The following is a 17243-nucleotide window of genomic DNA, read 5'->3' as shown; positions in this document are numbered from 1 at the left end:
CTCAGTCACTGATATGATCACGAAGCCCATGTAACTGTAATATGTGCTGGAAGAAATGGATGGAGAGGCTTAGGACTGTAGGTAGGGTTGCAAGAGGAACAAAATGGGCCAACTTGGAGAATTGATCGACAACTATCCAGATAACTGAACGGGCTAGGATCAGTAATGAAATCCATAGATAGATGAGTCCAGGGTTTCTGGGGTTCCAGTCAAGGATGGAATAGACCCAACATCGACTGATAGGCATTATTTTGCACAAAATTAGTGTAGGAATATAGTCATATATCCTTGGCTAAACTGGGCCACCAGTAGTTGTGGGCAGGGGCGGATTAGCCTATCGGGGGATCGGGCATCCCCCGGTGGGCTAGTCGCTCTATTCATGTGGTCTGCCGAGCGCAGCCGTGACAAAGCCACGCTCGGCAGACCACGTATCATCTCCTGGGCAGTGAATCCCCGGGCTGGTTGTCATTGGGAATCAGACCCTGGTTGTGGGACATGAGGTCTAAGGTTTTACAGATACTGTGACGACCAGACAGTTTAGAATCATGTACCTATTTCAAGACTTTCTGTCGATGAGGTTTGGGTACAAAAGTCTTTCCTGGAAGGGTTCCATCTGTTATCACAGGGGTGACTGTGATAATCTTGGCTGGGTTGAGGAGATACTAAGGATCACTGGAGGTATCAGCAGGGTCAAAAATCTGGAAAGGGCATCAGCTATAGCATTTTTTCCACCTGGGCGATAGGTTAGACAAATTAAACCTGACAAAGAACAAGGACCATCTGGCTTGTCGCAGGTTAAGTGTTTTGGCAGTTTAGAGGTATACCATATTCTTATGGTTGGTGAAGAGATGCAAGGCACCCTTCCAAAACATGACACCATTTTTCCCAAAGTTGGAACAGTGAACAGCTCAACCTTCAATGACAGTGTTTCTGCTGAAAAGAACTTTTTGGAATATAAAAGCAAGTTTGCTTACCGTAAACGGTGTTTCCGTAGATAGTAGGATGAATTAGCCATGCTGTCATGGGAACTGTCTGTCAGGCCCGGGAGGCGGAGCTTCACTAGTGATGTCAGAGCTTTGCTCTGAGGCTGCGTGTGGTTTCCCGTGCTGGAAAACGACTCTCCTCAGTCTGTGATAAAGCAAGCGTGGTTGTGTAGATAGAAAGTCGACTGGACAGGGAGGTGGGTGGGTCAGCATGGCTAATTCATCCTATCTACGGAAACACCGTTTACGGTAAGCAAACTTGCTTTTTCCCGTCGATAGCAGGGCTGAATTAGCCATGCTGTCATGGGAGTCCTAAGCTCCCCATCACGCTGTATTGGTATGCCAGTCTCTAAGGTAAGTGAAGTGTGAATTAATTAAGTGCCCGTCGACTTAGAAGTATCTGCGGCAAATGCCTGTAGAAGGGAACGCCCAAGTTTGGCATCGTTCATTGTTTGTTGATCTAAGCAATAATGGGCTGTAAATGTATGAAAGGAGGACCAAGTGGCCGCTTTACAGATGTCCAATGGTGGAACATGCTTGAGGTGAGCTAGAGAGGTAGCCACCGCTTGTGTTTGATGCGCCGTGGGGCCTGTAGTCAACGACTCTCGTTGCTTGTCGTAACAAAACTATGCACTGAGTGATCCAACTAGATATGGTTCGTTTTGCCACTGGAAGGCCCGGCGCATTCGAGTTAAAGGAAACAAAGAGTTGCGATGGTCTTGTAGCTGACTGAGTTCGCTGCTTATAATATGCCAATGCTCGTTTGCAGTCCAACGTGTGGAGGAGCTTTTCTCTTTCTGTGGCATGAGGTTTTGGGTAGAACGTTGGTAAGTTAAACGGATTGATTCAGGTGGACCAAAGAGACCACCTTTGGAAGAAAAGAAGGATGCGGTCGCAACAGCACCTTGTGGTGGTAGAATTGGAGATACGGGCTATAGTGTACCAGTGCCTGTAGTTCACCGACTCGACGAGCTGACATAATGGCAGTTAAGAAGACTACTTCCACGTGAGGTACTTGACATGAGCAGATTCTAAAGGTTCAAACGGTGATTTCATCAGTTGCTCCAGAACCAAGTTAAGGTTCCAAGGAACTGGAGGTTTAGAAGTCAGAGGGCGAAGATGTGTAAGGCCCTGTAGGAAGCGTGACACCATTGGGTGTAGGGAAATAGGCTGTCCGTTCTTTAACCTGTGGAAGGCAGCAATTGCACTCAGATGAACTCGCATGGAGGCCGTGGCCAGTTCCGACTGGTATAAGGTATGAAGATAGTCAAGGAGACGTGTCTGAGGACATGACAGTGGGTCAAGTCGTTCGGAGGCACACCAGGTCGCATACAGTTTCCATTTGAATTGATAGTTACGGCATGTAGACTATTTTCGCAATGCCAGGATCACCTCCTGAACTGTGAGGGAGAGTCCCTGTTCCGAGAGAAGGATCCGTTCAACCTCCAAGCTGTGAGATGCAGGGAGGAGTGGAGTGGGTGAAGTAGGGTGCCGTGTTCTTGTGAAAGAAGATCTGCACGAAGTGGCAATCGAAACGGTGGTTCCGAGAGCAATCAGAACTTGTCGGGCTGAGGGAGCACGGGTCGCCTGTAAGTGGCGGAAAATGTGGCGCATGGTTTGTCTTCTGTCCTGTGGAAGAAGACTGTTTTGTAGTGTCCAGTAGGGCTCCAATGAATTGGAGTACTTGCGTGGGTTGCAGGTGTGATTTTTGGTAATTGACAATCAGACCCAGGCGATTGAGGCAATGGATCGTGTCGTAGAGGTGTTGCCAAAGGGTATTGGGGTTGGACACTACTAGTAACCAATCGTCCAGGTAGGGGAAAAGGATGATCCCCCGCTGCCGGAGGGATGCCACCACCACTGCCATGCACTTAGTGAACACTGGGTGCTGTTGACAGTCCAAAGGGAAGTACTTTGTATTGAAAGTGCCGGCCGTTGACTTGGAAAGAAAGGGATTGCCAAGAGGAAGGGTGCATTGGAATATGCATATAGGCATCCTTGAGGTCTATGGAGCACATCCATGCATTGTGTTGGATTAGGGGTAAGATGAATTTGAGAGATATCTTGAACTTTTCCTTTATTATAAGTCTGTTGAGGTCTCGGAGGTCCAAGATTGGTCAGAGGTCCCCGGATTTCTTTGGAATTAGGAAACATGGGGAGTAAAAACATTTGTTCTGTAAGGATAGTGGAAGGAAGCAGATCGCTTTCTGATGTAAGAAAGCGGTCACTTCCTCCTCCAGCTGCGTTGGATAGGATGGGTTCCCCCAATTGATAGGTGAGGGAGGGGTGGGAGGTTTTGGAACAGAATCCGGTACCCCCGACGTACCACTTCCAGGACTCATTGGTCTGATGTGATGGATTCCCATTGTTGGAGGTGGGATGTAATGCCTCCTGCAAATACCTTTGGTGATGGTGGCATAGGTAGCTCTAAAAAGACTGACTTTGTTAGAGGATGGCTGTTGCTGGTTTTGGGGATGCTGTGGGCGAGGTCGTCCACGCCTGTTTTGGTTTTGAAGGGGTTGTTGGTGTGGAGGCGGCTGGTTATGGTTGTGGACGGTAGGTCGCATGGGGCGGAATGCCCACCATTGGAAAGGTTGTCGTCGATACGGAGCATAGAACCTCTGCGAAGAAGCATAAGAATGGGGTGCAATGAGCAATTGTACCGCTACAGACTGGTCCTTGAGCTGAGCCACCGTTTCCTGCAATTTGGAGCCAAACAAATTGTCTCCCCGGCAGGGAAGATTAGTAAATTTATCATGGACATCATCCCTTATGGAGCTGGCCCTGAGCCATGCCATTCTATGTGCCGCAATTGCACTGGCTGAACCCTAGAGGAAGTTTCGAATCCTTCATAGATGGTACGGAGTAAATATCTAATGGCCTCTTTCATGTCCTGTAATGGTTGGAGTCATGGAGGGACTGGGGATCGTCTCTGAGGCATTGCACGCATTCGAACAGGTATTGTACCAAATAGAATTGGTGGTGATTAATATGTGCACCGAGCATAGAGGCTTGGTAGGCTCGCTTGGCGAACTCATCCAAAGTGCGAAGCGGAATGCAGTTTAGTCTTCTTCGCTTTTCCCATTGCGGACTCCACAACTAAGGACGCATGTGGCAGTTAAGGGTTTGTGTAGTATGGAGATTTTTGCATCTTATATTTCAAAACAATATTCCGGGATTCAGCTGGTAATGTGAAAGAGGTATCCCAAGATTTCTCGAGGACTGAGTCCAAAACTGTATGCGGTGGCAAGGCTGTAGGCTCGGCTGGAAGGTCGAAGATCTTTAGGAGATCCAGCGTGTCCAATCTAGGGTCCAGGACTTTTTGAATAGAGAGGTTGAGGACTTTCCCTATCTTCTCCAAGAATTTTGGATATGTAAATTCTTCCGGCGGAGAGTAGGGCTCTGCTGGGCCTTCCGCCGGGTCTAATGGATACCCCGTGGATGAATCGGGGGAAGTATCCTGAAACTCATGAAGGACCATGTGAGGTGGGTCATGCTTCGGAGGTAACACCGGAGTAGGATCTGGTGACAGAGTGTAAAGCGATCTTGGCTGTGTAGGTGATGAGTGTACAGATGGTTGTGGGGAAGCCACTCCACTAGGAGGATTAGAGGTCGGCATGTAGAAGAACGCCTGCATGACTTAAAAAAATCCAGACAGCACCAGGGAGAGGTTAACAAACGCATCTCTTGTCTGTGGAGGCATGGCCGGTTTTTGGCCTGTGGGCGGAGATCTTACCGGCACCGCCGCTAAGAGGATATCCACATCCGGTCTCCTACCCGGAGAACATGGAGTACAGGTCTCGTCCGGCAACCGTCGTTTTTTGGACAGTGGTTCTCGCAAGGAACTGGTGTCTGATCTCCGATGCGAGGTTAGTGATAAATCTGAGTAGACTCGGCTTGAGAAGGAAGAGGATGATGGAGACTGCGATGACAGTGTCTGAGCCCCTTCAGAAGCTGAAAAAGCCGACGTGAACAGTGGTCCCCTCACCACCGATGTGTGTCTACGTTTGTGGGGACGGGACTGCATCTTGTCCGCAGTTTGCTGTCTTTGTAATTGAGCTGGCCGTGGGTGTGGTACTCGTGGGGTCCTGGTCGGCTGCGGTGCACGGTCGACAAAAGTGTAGTCTTCGACGCATGCGCCTTGTGGTGTTTTAGGTTTGATCACCGCCTTCTTTTTCTTCGGCGCCAAGTCTTGCGCCGTCCTTGCATGGCCGCGACGAGACACTTTTGCGCCACGTCGCCTCGATCGAGCTGTGTGCCTTGGGTCATGGCGTTGCTCCTTCCACGGCGCTCAGTGCTTCCGGATGTGGAGCAGCTCGAGACAGCAACGCTGTCGACACCTTATGGACGCGATGTTGAGATCGGATCGGGTCGCGGCCTGGACGCGATTCAGCCTTGAGTCGTTTCGTCTTCTCGCAGTCTGACCTCGCAGCCACGGGTTCGACCGACGCCGCTCGACGCTTCGGTGGGGGTGTCGGAGTAGCCGGTCCTGGGGAGGAGCGGACTTCTGAGGGGGGCGCATACGAACCTCCGCGGGCTGCCTTTAATGCTTCCATCTTCTCGGCACAATGCGTGCAGGAGGCAAGACTGCATCAGGTGGTCTGGGCCCAGACACAGATAGCAATTGTGGCTGTCTGTAATAGACATCACCTTACCACACTTGCAGGGCTTGAACCCCGATGGGTCGGGGACCTTCTTGCCGGCCGCGATCCACCATTTTTCTGAAGAAATCGCTAGTTTTCCAATTTTTTTTGTCATTTGATTGAGGTCTGAGGCTCCGCGTGCGATCCCACGCGCGAAAAAGCAGACTGATGAGAGTAGTTTTCCAGCGCGGGAAACCATGCGCAGCCTCAGAGCAAAGCTCTGACATCACTAGTGAAGCTCCGCCTCCCAGACTTGACAGACAGTTCCCATGACAGCATGGCTAATTCAGCCCTGCTATCGACGGGAAAGGCACAGGGCAACAATTTGCCACTATGGGCAGACTATGAGAGAATGGCACCTACACCCACATGTGGCATTGACTTCCAAAAGAAAAAAAAAAAGTCATGTGGTGTCAAGTCTTTGCAACACTGCCATCCTGAAATCTGCTTTCCTTTTTACACCAAAGACTTGGGTTACTTCATATGGCCTCTCTTTTAGTTACAGTAGTGATAACAGCAGTAAGTAGAGTAATGGTGAATGAACTGCCTGTAATAATAAACAAATCCTAGAAAGTGCTGGATCATCTTTGAGGCCCACTGGCTAGGGCGAATCCATAATTGCTAATAGTGTGGAGGGGTGCATTTGAAGGTCCTGCGCAGAGATAACGTAACCCACAAAAGAGTGTCCGCCACCTCATGAGAGTATCCCTTCTTAATAAAATGAGAACTTTCAAGGACCAGACCATAAGACAAAAATCAAGCCAGATCTTCATGCTCCACCGGACCTTGAACAGACCCTAAACACCAATGGATCCCTGTCAGACATCCTGATCAGATCAGCATACTAGGGATATGTGACCAATCTGAAGCCATCAAAATCACCAACCCCTAGAGCAAATAAATCTTCTGCAGTACCCTGCCTATCATGGCCAAAAAAGAAAAAAAAACACATAGGTCTTTTAATGGCCAGGACTGAATTAGGGCATCCAACCTAACGAATCCATTCTTATTTTATGACTGAAAAATCCACCTTTACATTCTTGCCGGTCACCATCAGATCCATGGCTGGTTTCCCTCACCTGTGAACAATCTATGTGAAGGATTTCTGCAATAGGGCCTAATTAGATTTTTGTCTGAAAAAAATCTGCTTGCATGTTCCCCACTCCAACTATTTGCACATGGAAATTGCTCTTAATTTGTTTTCTGCCCAGTCCAACAGAAGACCTGCCTCTTTTGCTATCTGAAGACTTTTGGTTTCTCCTTGGTGGTTTATGTATGAAACTGTTCTCATCTGATAGGATCCTGATTTCTTGTTCCCAAAGTAGAGGAGCAAATACCAGAAGAGCCAGCCCTATCACTCTGGTTTCTAAGCAACTGATGGGCCACTAGGCCTCATTCACCATCCAAGTTCCCTGAGTCATAAGACCCTGACAATGAGCCCCCCCAATCTGACATCTTGACATCACTGTTATCTATAAGGACAACTCCATGCCTATCCCTTTCTCCAGATTCCTGGTCACAAGCCACCAACCCAAACTCACTTTCGCCTGTTTTAGCACAAAAAGCCTTATCAAATAATCCTGAGACTGAGGGTTCTACCTGGATAGTAAGACTTTCTGTAAAGGCCTCATATGGGCCCTAGCCCAGGGAACTGTGTCTAGGGTTGCCAAATTGAACTCCAAAACCTGGAGATAACTCCACACGATGGGAGATCTTTCCTCTAACAACAATCTCACTTGATTTTGAGTTTCAAAATTCTTTGCATCATCAATTAAACAAGCTCTATCTTTGGGTCGAACTGAGCCCAAAATATTCTAGAATCTGAGAGGGCTGCAACTTGCTCCTGGCAAAATTCACCATCAGCCCAGTTCTTGTAACAGTTAAAGCACCGTGGTTGTAGCTTCTCACTCTCTTGAGCAGTCTTCGCATGGATCAATCAGTTGTCCAGACATGAATGAACTAGAATTCCTTTTTTCAGCACAGGGAAGTCACCACCATAACTATCACCTTGGATAAGGTTCTCAGGACTGTAGCTAACCCAAAGAGTAGAGCCAAAAATTGAAAATGACCCACAAGCACCACAAAACAAAAATAGTTCTAAGACTCTCCTTTAAGGAATGTGCAGGAATGCTTTAGTTAGATGTAAAGATGTCAAATTTCCCTTGTCTCATCGACTTCAACATCTCCATCCTAAAATGATGTACTTTCAGCGTCTTGTTAAACTGCTTCAAGTCTAGAACAAAGTAAACAGAATATAGACCCTAACCCCACTGCGCTGTGGGAAGCAGAACTACAGCTTACATACTGAGATAACAAATTAATGTTTCTCTGACTGGCTTTTTATTTATTTATTTTTTTGAGTGGCATGACAAGGGGAAACCAAAAATATGTCTGAGACAGGATGGGAAAACTCCAAACTATACCCATCTTGAACTATGTTCAAGACCCACTGGTCTGACATGATATGAACCCATTTCTGGTAAATGTAAGGGCCTGTGCCAAGTGTCTGGTATCCCTCACTTAACATGGTGACATGTATCAGGCCCAGTTTCATGTCCACACATGCTGCAAGTTTCCCTCTGATGGCATCCTTCCTTCCTCCACGTCCTGCTCCTGTGTGACAGCGGTGCGGGGAGGGGGGGGGGTAATAGGCTCAAAGGCAGCCACGCTATGACAATCCACGTGGGTCTTTAAATCCGGCAGCACATTCCATATTTCCAAGACAGCCAGCATTACATGTACCCGGATGCAGGTCGCAGTTTTTTCATAATCGCTTATGCTAGCAGGTGGAGCAAAAACATTTTTCCTGCCTCCTCTGGTCCCCAGCAGCTCCCCTCCATGAGCACAGTGGATCAGGGTGGCACGCAGTTAAGATAACCTTCCTGGCTAGTGTGGTACTATCAGTAACGAGAGAAGCAGACCTGAGCCATCAACTCCAGATAATTGATCAAGTTTCCAGAAGCTAATGGGGCCTGCCAGAGGAGCAAGACACAGCAGCAGCGAAAGACTTACAGGTAGGGACATGTCCTTGAACATGTGGCTGCAAGAGTTACCACAGTAGCAACAAGGATTTCAACAAACACCAACCCCTGGGAGGGAGCTGAACTTCACCAATGTGGCTGGGAAAGAAGCTAGACTTAAGAACGGATATAAATACAGCAAATACATAACTTCTTTGTCTTCATTCCAGTGCCAGATACACTATTCCCCACCCCCCTGGGTCAGGAAGGGGACACTATAAAGGGGGGAGGGATACAAAGCTAAGGACAGGAGAAGTGGAGGGCAACCCTCTGATGGCCATGCTGACATTTTGTTTGGGAGGTCACAGATCCCCAGGGATGTAGAGATCGGCCAATAACTACAACACAGTCCAGAAAACACTATCAGCAGCAAACAACAGTACACACAGAACTTGCTGTCCACTGCAACTGATCAGGGGAACCCATCCAGGGAGTACAGGTAATGATCAGTTATCAGGAAGTGAGAACAGCACATGGGCCAGCCAAACTGTCTCATTTCAAGGGATGGTAGTGTGGGGTTGGGCCCATGGGCGGGGCATCAGGTTTACGTGGCCACCTGGTGCAGGGTGGGCACTCGGAACACCTTTACAACAAATGTAGCTCTTGATCTGCAGCTGGGGCCCAGGCACCTGTTCACACAGAATGTTTGTTCCACAATGGTGACGGGGATACTGCAATTGCACCTGCAATGTACTTCGGCTTATCTCAAAGCAAACTCATGCTCCCCCTATGTTTGGGGGCACCGGCCCTCTCTCGCATCTGGGTCACAAGGAAATGCTAATCAGAGCATTATTCAAGGTTCCAGACTGACTATGCAGGACATTCCAGAGCACCCCATTCTAATTGTCAGCTCATCATCAGGACTCCATTAACAAGGGCATCTTCCCAGCAAAAAGGGTCTTCCATGCAAGTCCCTAGTGAAACAGCACAGCTACATGAGGCAAGACCGGAGTCTCCAGCCAGACCAACAAGCAGCATCCTGAGTGACAGCACCAGCAACCAGGGTGACAGAAATTTGAAGGAAGGGGGATCAAGGAGAGGTCCTGCTATTCTGCCTCTGTTACCGCCAACCCCGGAACATCTTCCATTGGTTTGGGAGTCTTTGGAGACACTGCTATGCACCTGGTTTCCCCATATCAGGCAGCACCTTTTGGCACGTAGCCAAAGCTGTGCACCAAAGGGGCACATCCCTAGATTTTTGGGGCTTTTTTTTTTTTTCCCACTCAGCAACAGAAAATTTGATAAATACTGACTGAACTGCATTTTATTTCCCACATGTCATTTACTTTCCTTTTTTCTTTTCAGTCATGGTGAAGAAGAAAGGACGAGTGCTAATTTTTTCAGCATCGCTTCTCCCTTTACAAAGAACTATTACACGGTTTTGGGAATATGGAGCACCTGAGCTCAGGAGGATTCCTAGTTGCTGGTAGCACCTGTAGGACAGTGTTGAACTAGTCAGAGGTTCTACCATGAGTTCTGTATGCTTCCTTCAGTATCAGATTTCACAGATGACAACACATCAATGGTTGCTTGACTGGGACTGAGAAACAATGCAGACCTGGATTTAGAGAAGTCTCACTGTAAGCAAGTTTAAGATTTTGTGGAAATCTGCTTTGGAGAAGTATGGCAGGCCACAGTGATTTTGAACGAACAGATTAGAAGGCTTGATTTTTTTTTTTGCTTCAATTGAGATGAAGTACAGATACCTACTGTTCAATCTATCTCTGCAGGCCATGATGAGCAAAGTATTGGGGTCTTATAATTTGAGTGTCTCCTGAATTTAGAACTGTTTCAGTTAAAGACAGTGCTGTTATATATAGAATAAGTGAAATACTTGAACAGATCTAGGAATTTAAATCTCCATATATTAAATTTTCCTAGATCCCCTCTTATTAGTCTTAAAGAACTTATTAAAAATAAGTATTAAAGAAGCTTTGTGTATTTCAGAGGATATTAGTCTTCCCTGAATAAGATTTTATTTATCTTTTAGAAAAAAAGAGAGAGTATTAGTTATTTTTCCTGTTTCTTCCTTTCCTGTCCAAAAATCGCTCTCACTGCTGCTCTCCCTCAGCACTGAAAGTCCACTAAAGAATTCTCAGATCCTCCTTTCTGTGATAAGAACATAAATTGCCATACTGGGTCAGACCAAGGGTCCATCAAGCCCAGCATCCTATTTCCAAGAGGCCAAACCATGCCACAAGAACCTGGCAAGTACCCAAACACCAAGAAGATCCCATGCTAATGATGTGATTAAAAGCTGTGGCTATTCCCTAAGCCAACCTGATTAATAGCAGTTAATGGACTTCTCCTCCAAGAACTTATCCAAACCTTTTTTGAACCCAGCTACACTAACTGCACTAACCACATCCTCTGGCAACAAATTCCAGAGCTTAACTGTATGTTGAGTGAAAAAGAATTTTCTCCGATTGGTCTTAAAATGTGCTACTTGCAAACTTCATGGAATGCCCCCTAGTCCTTCTATTATCCGAAAGTGTAAATAACCGATTCACATCTACTCGTTCAAGACCTCTCATGATCTAAAAAATCTTTATCATATACCCCCCCCCCCCCCCCCCCACCCAGCCATCTCTTCTCCAAGCTGAACAGCCCTAACCTCTTCAGCCTTTCTTCATAGGGGAGCTGTTCCATCCCCTTAATCATTTTGGTTGCCCTTCTCTGTACCTTCTCCATCGCAACTATATCTTTTCTGAGATGCGCGACCAGAATTGTACACAGTATTCAAGGTGTGGTCTCACCATGGAGCGATACAGAGGAATGACATTTTCTGTTTTATTAACCATTCCCTTCCTAATAATTCCTAACATTGCTTTTTTTTTTTTTTTGACTGCTGCAGCACACTGAGCCGATGATTTCAAATTAGTATCCACTATGATGCCTAGATCTTTTTCCTGGGTGGTAGTTCCTAATATGGAACCTAACATTGTGTAACTACAGCAAGGGTTATTTTTCCCTATGTGCAACAACTTGCACTTGTGCACATTAAATTTCATCTGCCATTTAGATGCCCAATTTTCCAGTCTATAATATATCACAATCTGCTTGTGATTTAACCACTCTGAATAATTTTGTATCATCCGCAAATTTGATAACTTCACTTGTCGTATTCCTTTCAAGATCATTTATAAATGTATTGAAAAGCACCAGTCCAAGTACAGATACCTGAGGCACTCCACTGTTCACCCTTTTCCACTGAGAAAATTGACCATTTAATCCTACTCTCGTTTCCTGTCTTTTAACCAGTTTGTAATCCACAAAAGGACATTGCCTCCTATTCCATGACTTTTTAGTTTTCTTAAAAGCCTCTCATGAGGGACTTTGTCAAACGCCTTCTGAAAATCCAAATATACTACATCTATTGGTTCACCTTTATCCACATGTTATTAACCCCTTCAAAAAAATGAAGCAGATTTGTTAGGCAAGACTTCCCGTGAGTAAATCCATATTGACTGTGTTCCATTAAACCATATCTTTCTATATGCTCTACGATTTTGATCTTTAGAATAGTTTCCACTATTTTTCCTGGCACGGAAGTCAGGCTCACTGGTCTATAGTTACCCAGATCACCCCTGGAGCCCTTTTTAAATATTGGGCTTACATTGGCAACTCTCCAGTCTTCAGGAACAATAGATGATTTTAATGTTAAGTTACAAATTGTAACTAATAGATCACCGGTCCAACTTTAATTTTTCTCTTCATCTGACCTAAACAAACCTGAATTCACATCATGTGATTCTTGCCTACCATCTGCTGAAGACAAAAGTATACTGGCAGGCTTAGGTCAGCAAAGGAGCTTATAAGGAGTGATGTCAGCAATCCTGTTAGTATGTCTCCGTCTATTGGATGGCAAACATAACCCATACATCTGGACTAGTCTGGCTGGATAAAGAAGAAAAAGTGACTAGTCATATTAAGTTACAATTTGCAACAATATATCCTGAATTTCTGCACCATTCGTACACATGTATTTAACTGCAGAGGTGATGGTATGGCTTTAATGGCATATTTCAAGAAAAACTTCACAAGCTAAGAAGAGCTGGCCACTGATTAAGACTGGAATTGGCCTCATAAGTAACTTCAAAACCATCAATAGACCAATCATGAAACTTCAAATCAAAGGAGCATCTACTAAACCCATTCCCAACTCAGTTTACTTACTATTAAATACGTAGTTGCCTCCTGGACGGAAAGACTTCTATGGACAGAGCTTCCACAATCGTGATCTCCTGGCGAAATTAAATTCATATTTATTCTGCTCTATGTCAATTGCAAATATAAAACAAAAACAAAAATCACAGAACAGCAGATAAAGACACCAAAACCTATTCACCCACTTTCCCTTGCTGTATACTATAGACTATTTGAGCTCTGGATTTTCCATTACTTGTCAAAGTATCCTCTATGTTTACCCCATGTTCTCAAACTCTGTTACTGTTTTTGCCTCCACTACACAAAAGACTAAGCATGCAGCATAAAAATAGCCACTGCATGTAGGAAGAGGGCAAAATTTAGTCTGTTGAGGATGGGATGGAAAGACTGATGCCACTGCTGCTGGTAGGGCCCCAGTCTCTCATGAGGATGGGGAGGGAATGAATGGGAGAAGGCAGTGACAGAGAACAGAGAAGAAAAGGAGTAGAAGTATGCATCATGCACATACCCTTCAAGGAATAATGTATGGGGAAGGTAGTGGGCAGAGTTCCCAGGGATATGATAGAATTGTCAACCTTGAGAAATCAAGAAATATTACTGACACTGTTACTATTTATTTATACAGTTTTTCTATACTGTTGCACAGAAAACAAGTTTCTATCTCCACGGTTTACAAGGTAAAAAACTCAAAATAAAAACATTGAAAAGGAATAAAAATATACAATATAAAATGTATTTAAGTATTTTTATATACCGGGGCACGTTGGGAACATCACCTCGGTTTACAGGTAACAAAACGCAGCTCTAGGCTTTACAATAAATACAGAGGATAGCTGCAAACTGAGCAACCAGGAAATAAAAGCGTGAAATTCACGCGGGGAAGGAAGAAAACATGTCGAAGCAACAGGCGTTGCAAAAAACACAGATAGAAACAGCAAACTGATTTACTATGTACTAATAGCGTGAATTTCACGTGGGGGGGGGGGGGGACACACACACACACACACACAAGGATAGTAAGATACATTCAGTGATATACAATATGCCCATATGCCTGGGAACCCTGTACTCTGTTTCCCTATTTCCCAGCATTTGACATCAACAAAAGGGTCAGACCTGTCACTTCTTCCCCCTGCCCCCACTGGAAGGCTTAGAATGCAAACTTCACAGAAGACCCTTCCAGCTCTCTAACGGGCCGATACAGTAAAAGTCGCAGGAGAGTGGCCTGCGCGCGCGATTCTGAATTCAAATGAGGGCCTGCGGCAAAAAGAGGCGCTAGGGACACTAGCGCGTTCCTAGCACCTCTTTTTAGACAGAAGCGGCGGCTGTCAGCGGGTTTGACAGCCGACGCTCAATTTTGCCGGCATCCGTTCTCAAACCTGCTGATAGCCATGGGTTCGGAAACCGGCAAAATTGAGAATCTGGTTTTAAACCCGCGAGCCGATTTCAAATTTATTTTTTTTTAAACTTTCGGGACCTCCGACTTAATATCGCCATGATATTAAGTCGGAGGGTGCACAGAAAAGCAGAAAAAACTGCTTTTCCGTGCACTTTCCCGGTACCTGGAGAAATTAACGCCTACCTTTGGATAGGCGCTAATTTCTGAAAGTAAAATGTGCGGCTTGGCTGCACATTTTGCTTTCTGAATCGTACGGGAATACCTAATAGGGCCATCAACATGCATTTGCATGTTGCGGGCGCTATGGATGCACGTTTTCGATGCGCTATTACCCCTTACTGAATAAGGGGTAAAGCTAGCGCGTCGAAAATGTGCGTCCAATCGCGGGTTAACAGTGCGCTCCGCAGTGTTAACCCGCACTGCATAGGCCTGTAAGAGATTTGAAATGCCCTATGTGGCCCTTACTTTGAAAGGTTTGGAGGCACCTGAAATATACCCTTATGGAGATGTGCTTTGTATAGAAGTTATCACCACCACCTTTTGTCTGCCTATTATCCCATTCCCTATGCATCTTTTCATTAGTCTAATTCTCAGCACTAACTTGCACATTGTTTTTGCAACCTTCAGCTGAACAGATATGATCACCCTGTGATCTCTCTCCTGTTGCATGCACATCAATTCAATCTTCATCATGTACTGCTCTTGTATTTGGTATCTCAAATGCATACCTGCTGAAATTTTAGCATTAAATCTTTGTGGCAAAACTACTGACAGCTCCTCAAGCTCTAGGTAATGTTTAATTTTTCCCACTCTATCTGAAGCATTCACCTTGTAATAGATGTGCAAAAAATAAAAGGCAAACCTAAGATATATATCAGGGTGAACACGTCAGATGTAGTGGAAAAAAGGTATGGTTTAAGAGGAATGATCAAGAGTTTGAAAACTTATTTAATGCAATAAAATGTCATAACAGATGGTTTTTCTAATAAAATAAAAACAAATATGGTATGTGGCAAGGCCAGTGACCCCTGACAGCAGCGTACACCACAGAATTAAATATTAGCCAGATTCTATAGCTCATTTGGCTTGATTTATTGCATTTCTATCATGGAAATAAATACGATTTACAATAAAATATACATTAAAAGTACAATAAAATCATAATAAATAAAATAGCAGAAAAAAAATCTGCAGCAATGCCAGTAGCTATCATGGCTGTTGGTAATTGTCTAGTTGAGTTTTAAATCCACATACTTAAGATCATTTCATTTAAAAAAAAAAAATTTTGATTTCTACAAATTATAGTGCCATCTAACTAATTATACACACTACTATTCTCTTTTCCTCAATATATGTAAAGATGAATACCAAAACTAGCAGATTAACAATTCTAAAATTAAGCTATACAGATAAATTAGCTTCATAAACTGAATGTAATGAATTAACTTGCTGTAGAAACAAAAAATATTAATGCAAGGATAAAGGCAAAATGTGTTAGCACAATCTATTGTTGCAAAACGAATTATAACATTCTATTTAAACTAATTAAAACAGGTGTCCAAAAGCCCACACTACCAAACTTAAATCATGTGGGTATGCCATACCATTCCAAAATATATTTAACATTGCAGTTTCATCCTCAAACATGAGGATAATTTAACGATAGTGCAGGTTAAAGTAAACTCAGCCCACTGATATCAATAATTCAGATTAATTTGTATCGTATAAACCTGTGCAAACAATTCAATTTCAGCACTAAAGCACTTTTTTAATCTTTTACCAAAATCTCATCTACATCTTATTCTCTTGCAAAACCTATATATACATTTGACATGGCAATTTCTTCCTGCTCCTTTGCATTTCTGGCTCAAGCAGAACAAGGGTTAAGATCTGGCATATGAGCCAGTCAACTATCCATGGATTTCCCCCTATTTTATATATCTCCCCTCCCCCCACTTACCTGGGCTGGTCATTTCAATGACATTCCTGGGCCAGGTGTCATGCAACAGGGCTCCTTTCAGAACCCACAATCATGGGTCCTGGATCTGGGCACTAGTTGTTACTCACACAATGTCCTCAACTCACCCCTGCCACTCCACTCAACAATTGTGAGCTGGTTACCTTTTAACAGGTAGTCTCAGAGGACAATAGAATGATAGTCTTCAAACATGGGCAACATCATCAGATGGAGCCCGGCACGGAAAATTTATGTTAAAATTTCTAGACCTTCGATTGAGCCTTATTGGGCATGTTCAGCATGCATTATACCACGTGACCACGCAGGGTCCCCTTCACTCATAATATAGAATTCAAGGAGAAAATTTAAAAAAGGAGAAAAAATCCACTTAGTGGAAACCCAACTCAATGGGTTGGAAGGCAGGTTTTGTGAGGAATAACATCCTGCTGACCTCGGAGAACACCTGTTAAAAGGTAACAAACTCTGCTGTCTGAGAACAGACAGGATGGTAGTCCTCACACATGGATGAATCCCTAGCTACAGGCTGACCCCCCACCCCAACGAAAAAGGGGACCAAAACACCCAAATTAGGTGCCACCAGACACAACAGGTTTTGTTGGTAACCGGGGAGGGGACAGCCTGAACACAAAGAATGGGTCCTAGGCAGGAACAGAGTTGCTTTCTACACCTCAAACATGTTCCGAAGGACATATTGACCATACCCACAGTTGCATCGGCCATCCCTATCCAGATATAATGTGAATGTATAGAGATAATTCCACGTCGCATCTCTGCAGATCTCCTCCATGGGAACTGCTCACAAGTGGGCCACAGATGCTGCCATGGCCCCCAAAATGCAGTCCCACCTGGGCATAAAAGAAGGAAATGCAGTCTGCTAGCCAATCAGAAAGCATCTGTTTGACAACAGTGATACCCAACTTATTCCTGTCAAAAGAAACAAAAAAGTTGGGTGGACCATTTAAGAGCTTCTCTGCGCTCCAGATAGAAGGCTAAGGCTCTTTTGCATTTCAAACTGTGCAGGGCTTGTCTGTCTTGGTGCAAATGGGACCTGGG

The 17243-nt window shown here is 44.8% G+C and overlaps 1 protein-coding gene across 1 annotated transcript in view; it reads right to left on the bottom strand.

Annotated features, from left to right (window-relative positions):
- Positions 1-17243, bottom strand: part of LEMD3 (LEM domain containing 3) — a 334102-nt gene that overhangs the window by 201207 nt on the left and 115652 nt on the right. The window contains exon 4 of the mRNA XM_029615649.1: positions 12823-12890. Within this exon, the coding sequence (XP_029471509.1) occupies positions 12823-12890 (68 nt within the window). The remainder of the gene's footprint in view (positions 1-12822; positions 12891-17243) is intronic.

The sequence above is a fragment of the Rhinatrema bivittatum genome, chromosome 9, assembly GCF_901001135.1.
Source record: "Rhinatrema bivittatum chromosome 9, aRhiBiv1.1, whole genome shotgun sequence".
Taxonomy (NCBI): Eukaryota; Metazoa; Chordata; class Amphibia; order Gymnophiona; family Rhinatrematidae; genus Rhinatrema; species Rhinatrema bivittatum.
The sequence above is the reverse complement of the archived record's forward strand: the minus strand, read 5'-3'. Positions and strand labels throughout refer to the sequence as shown.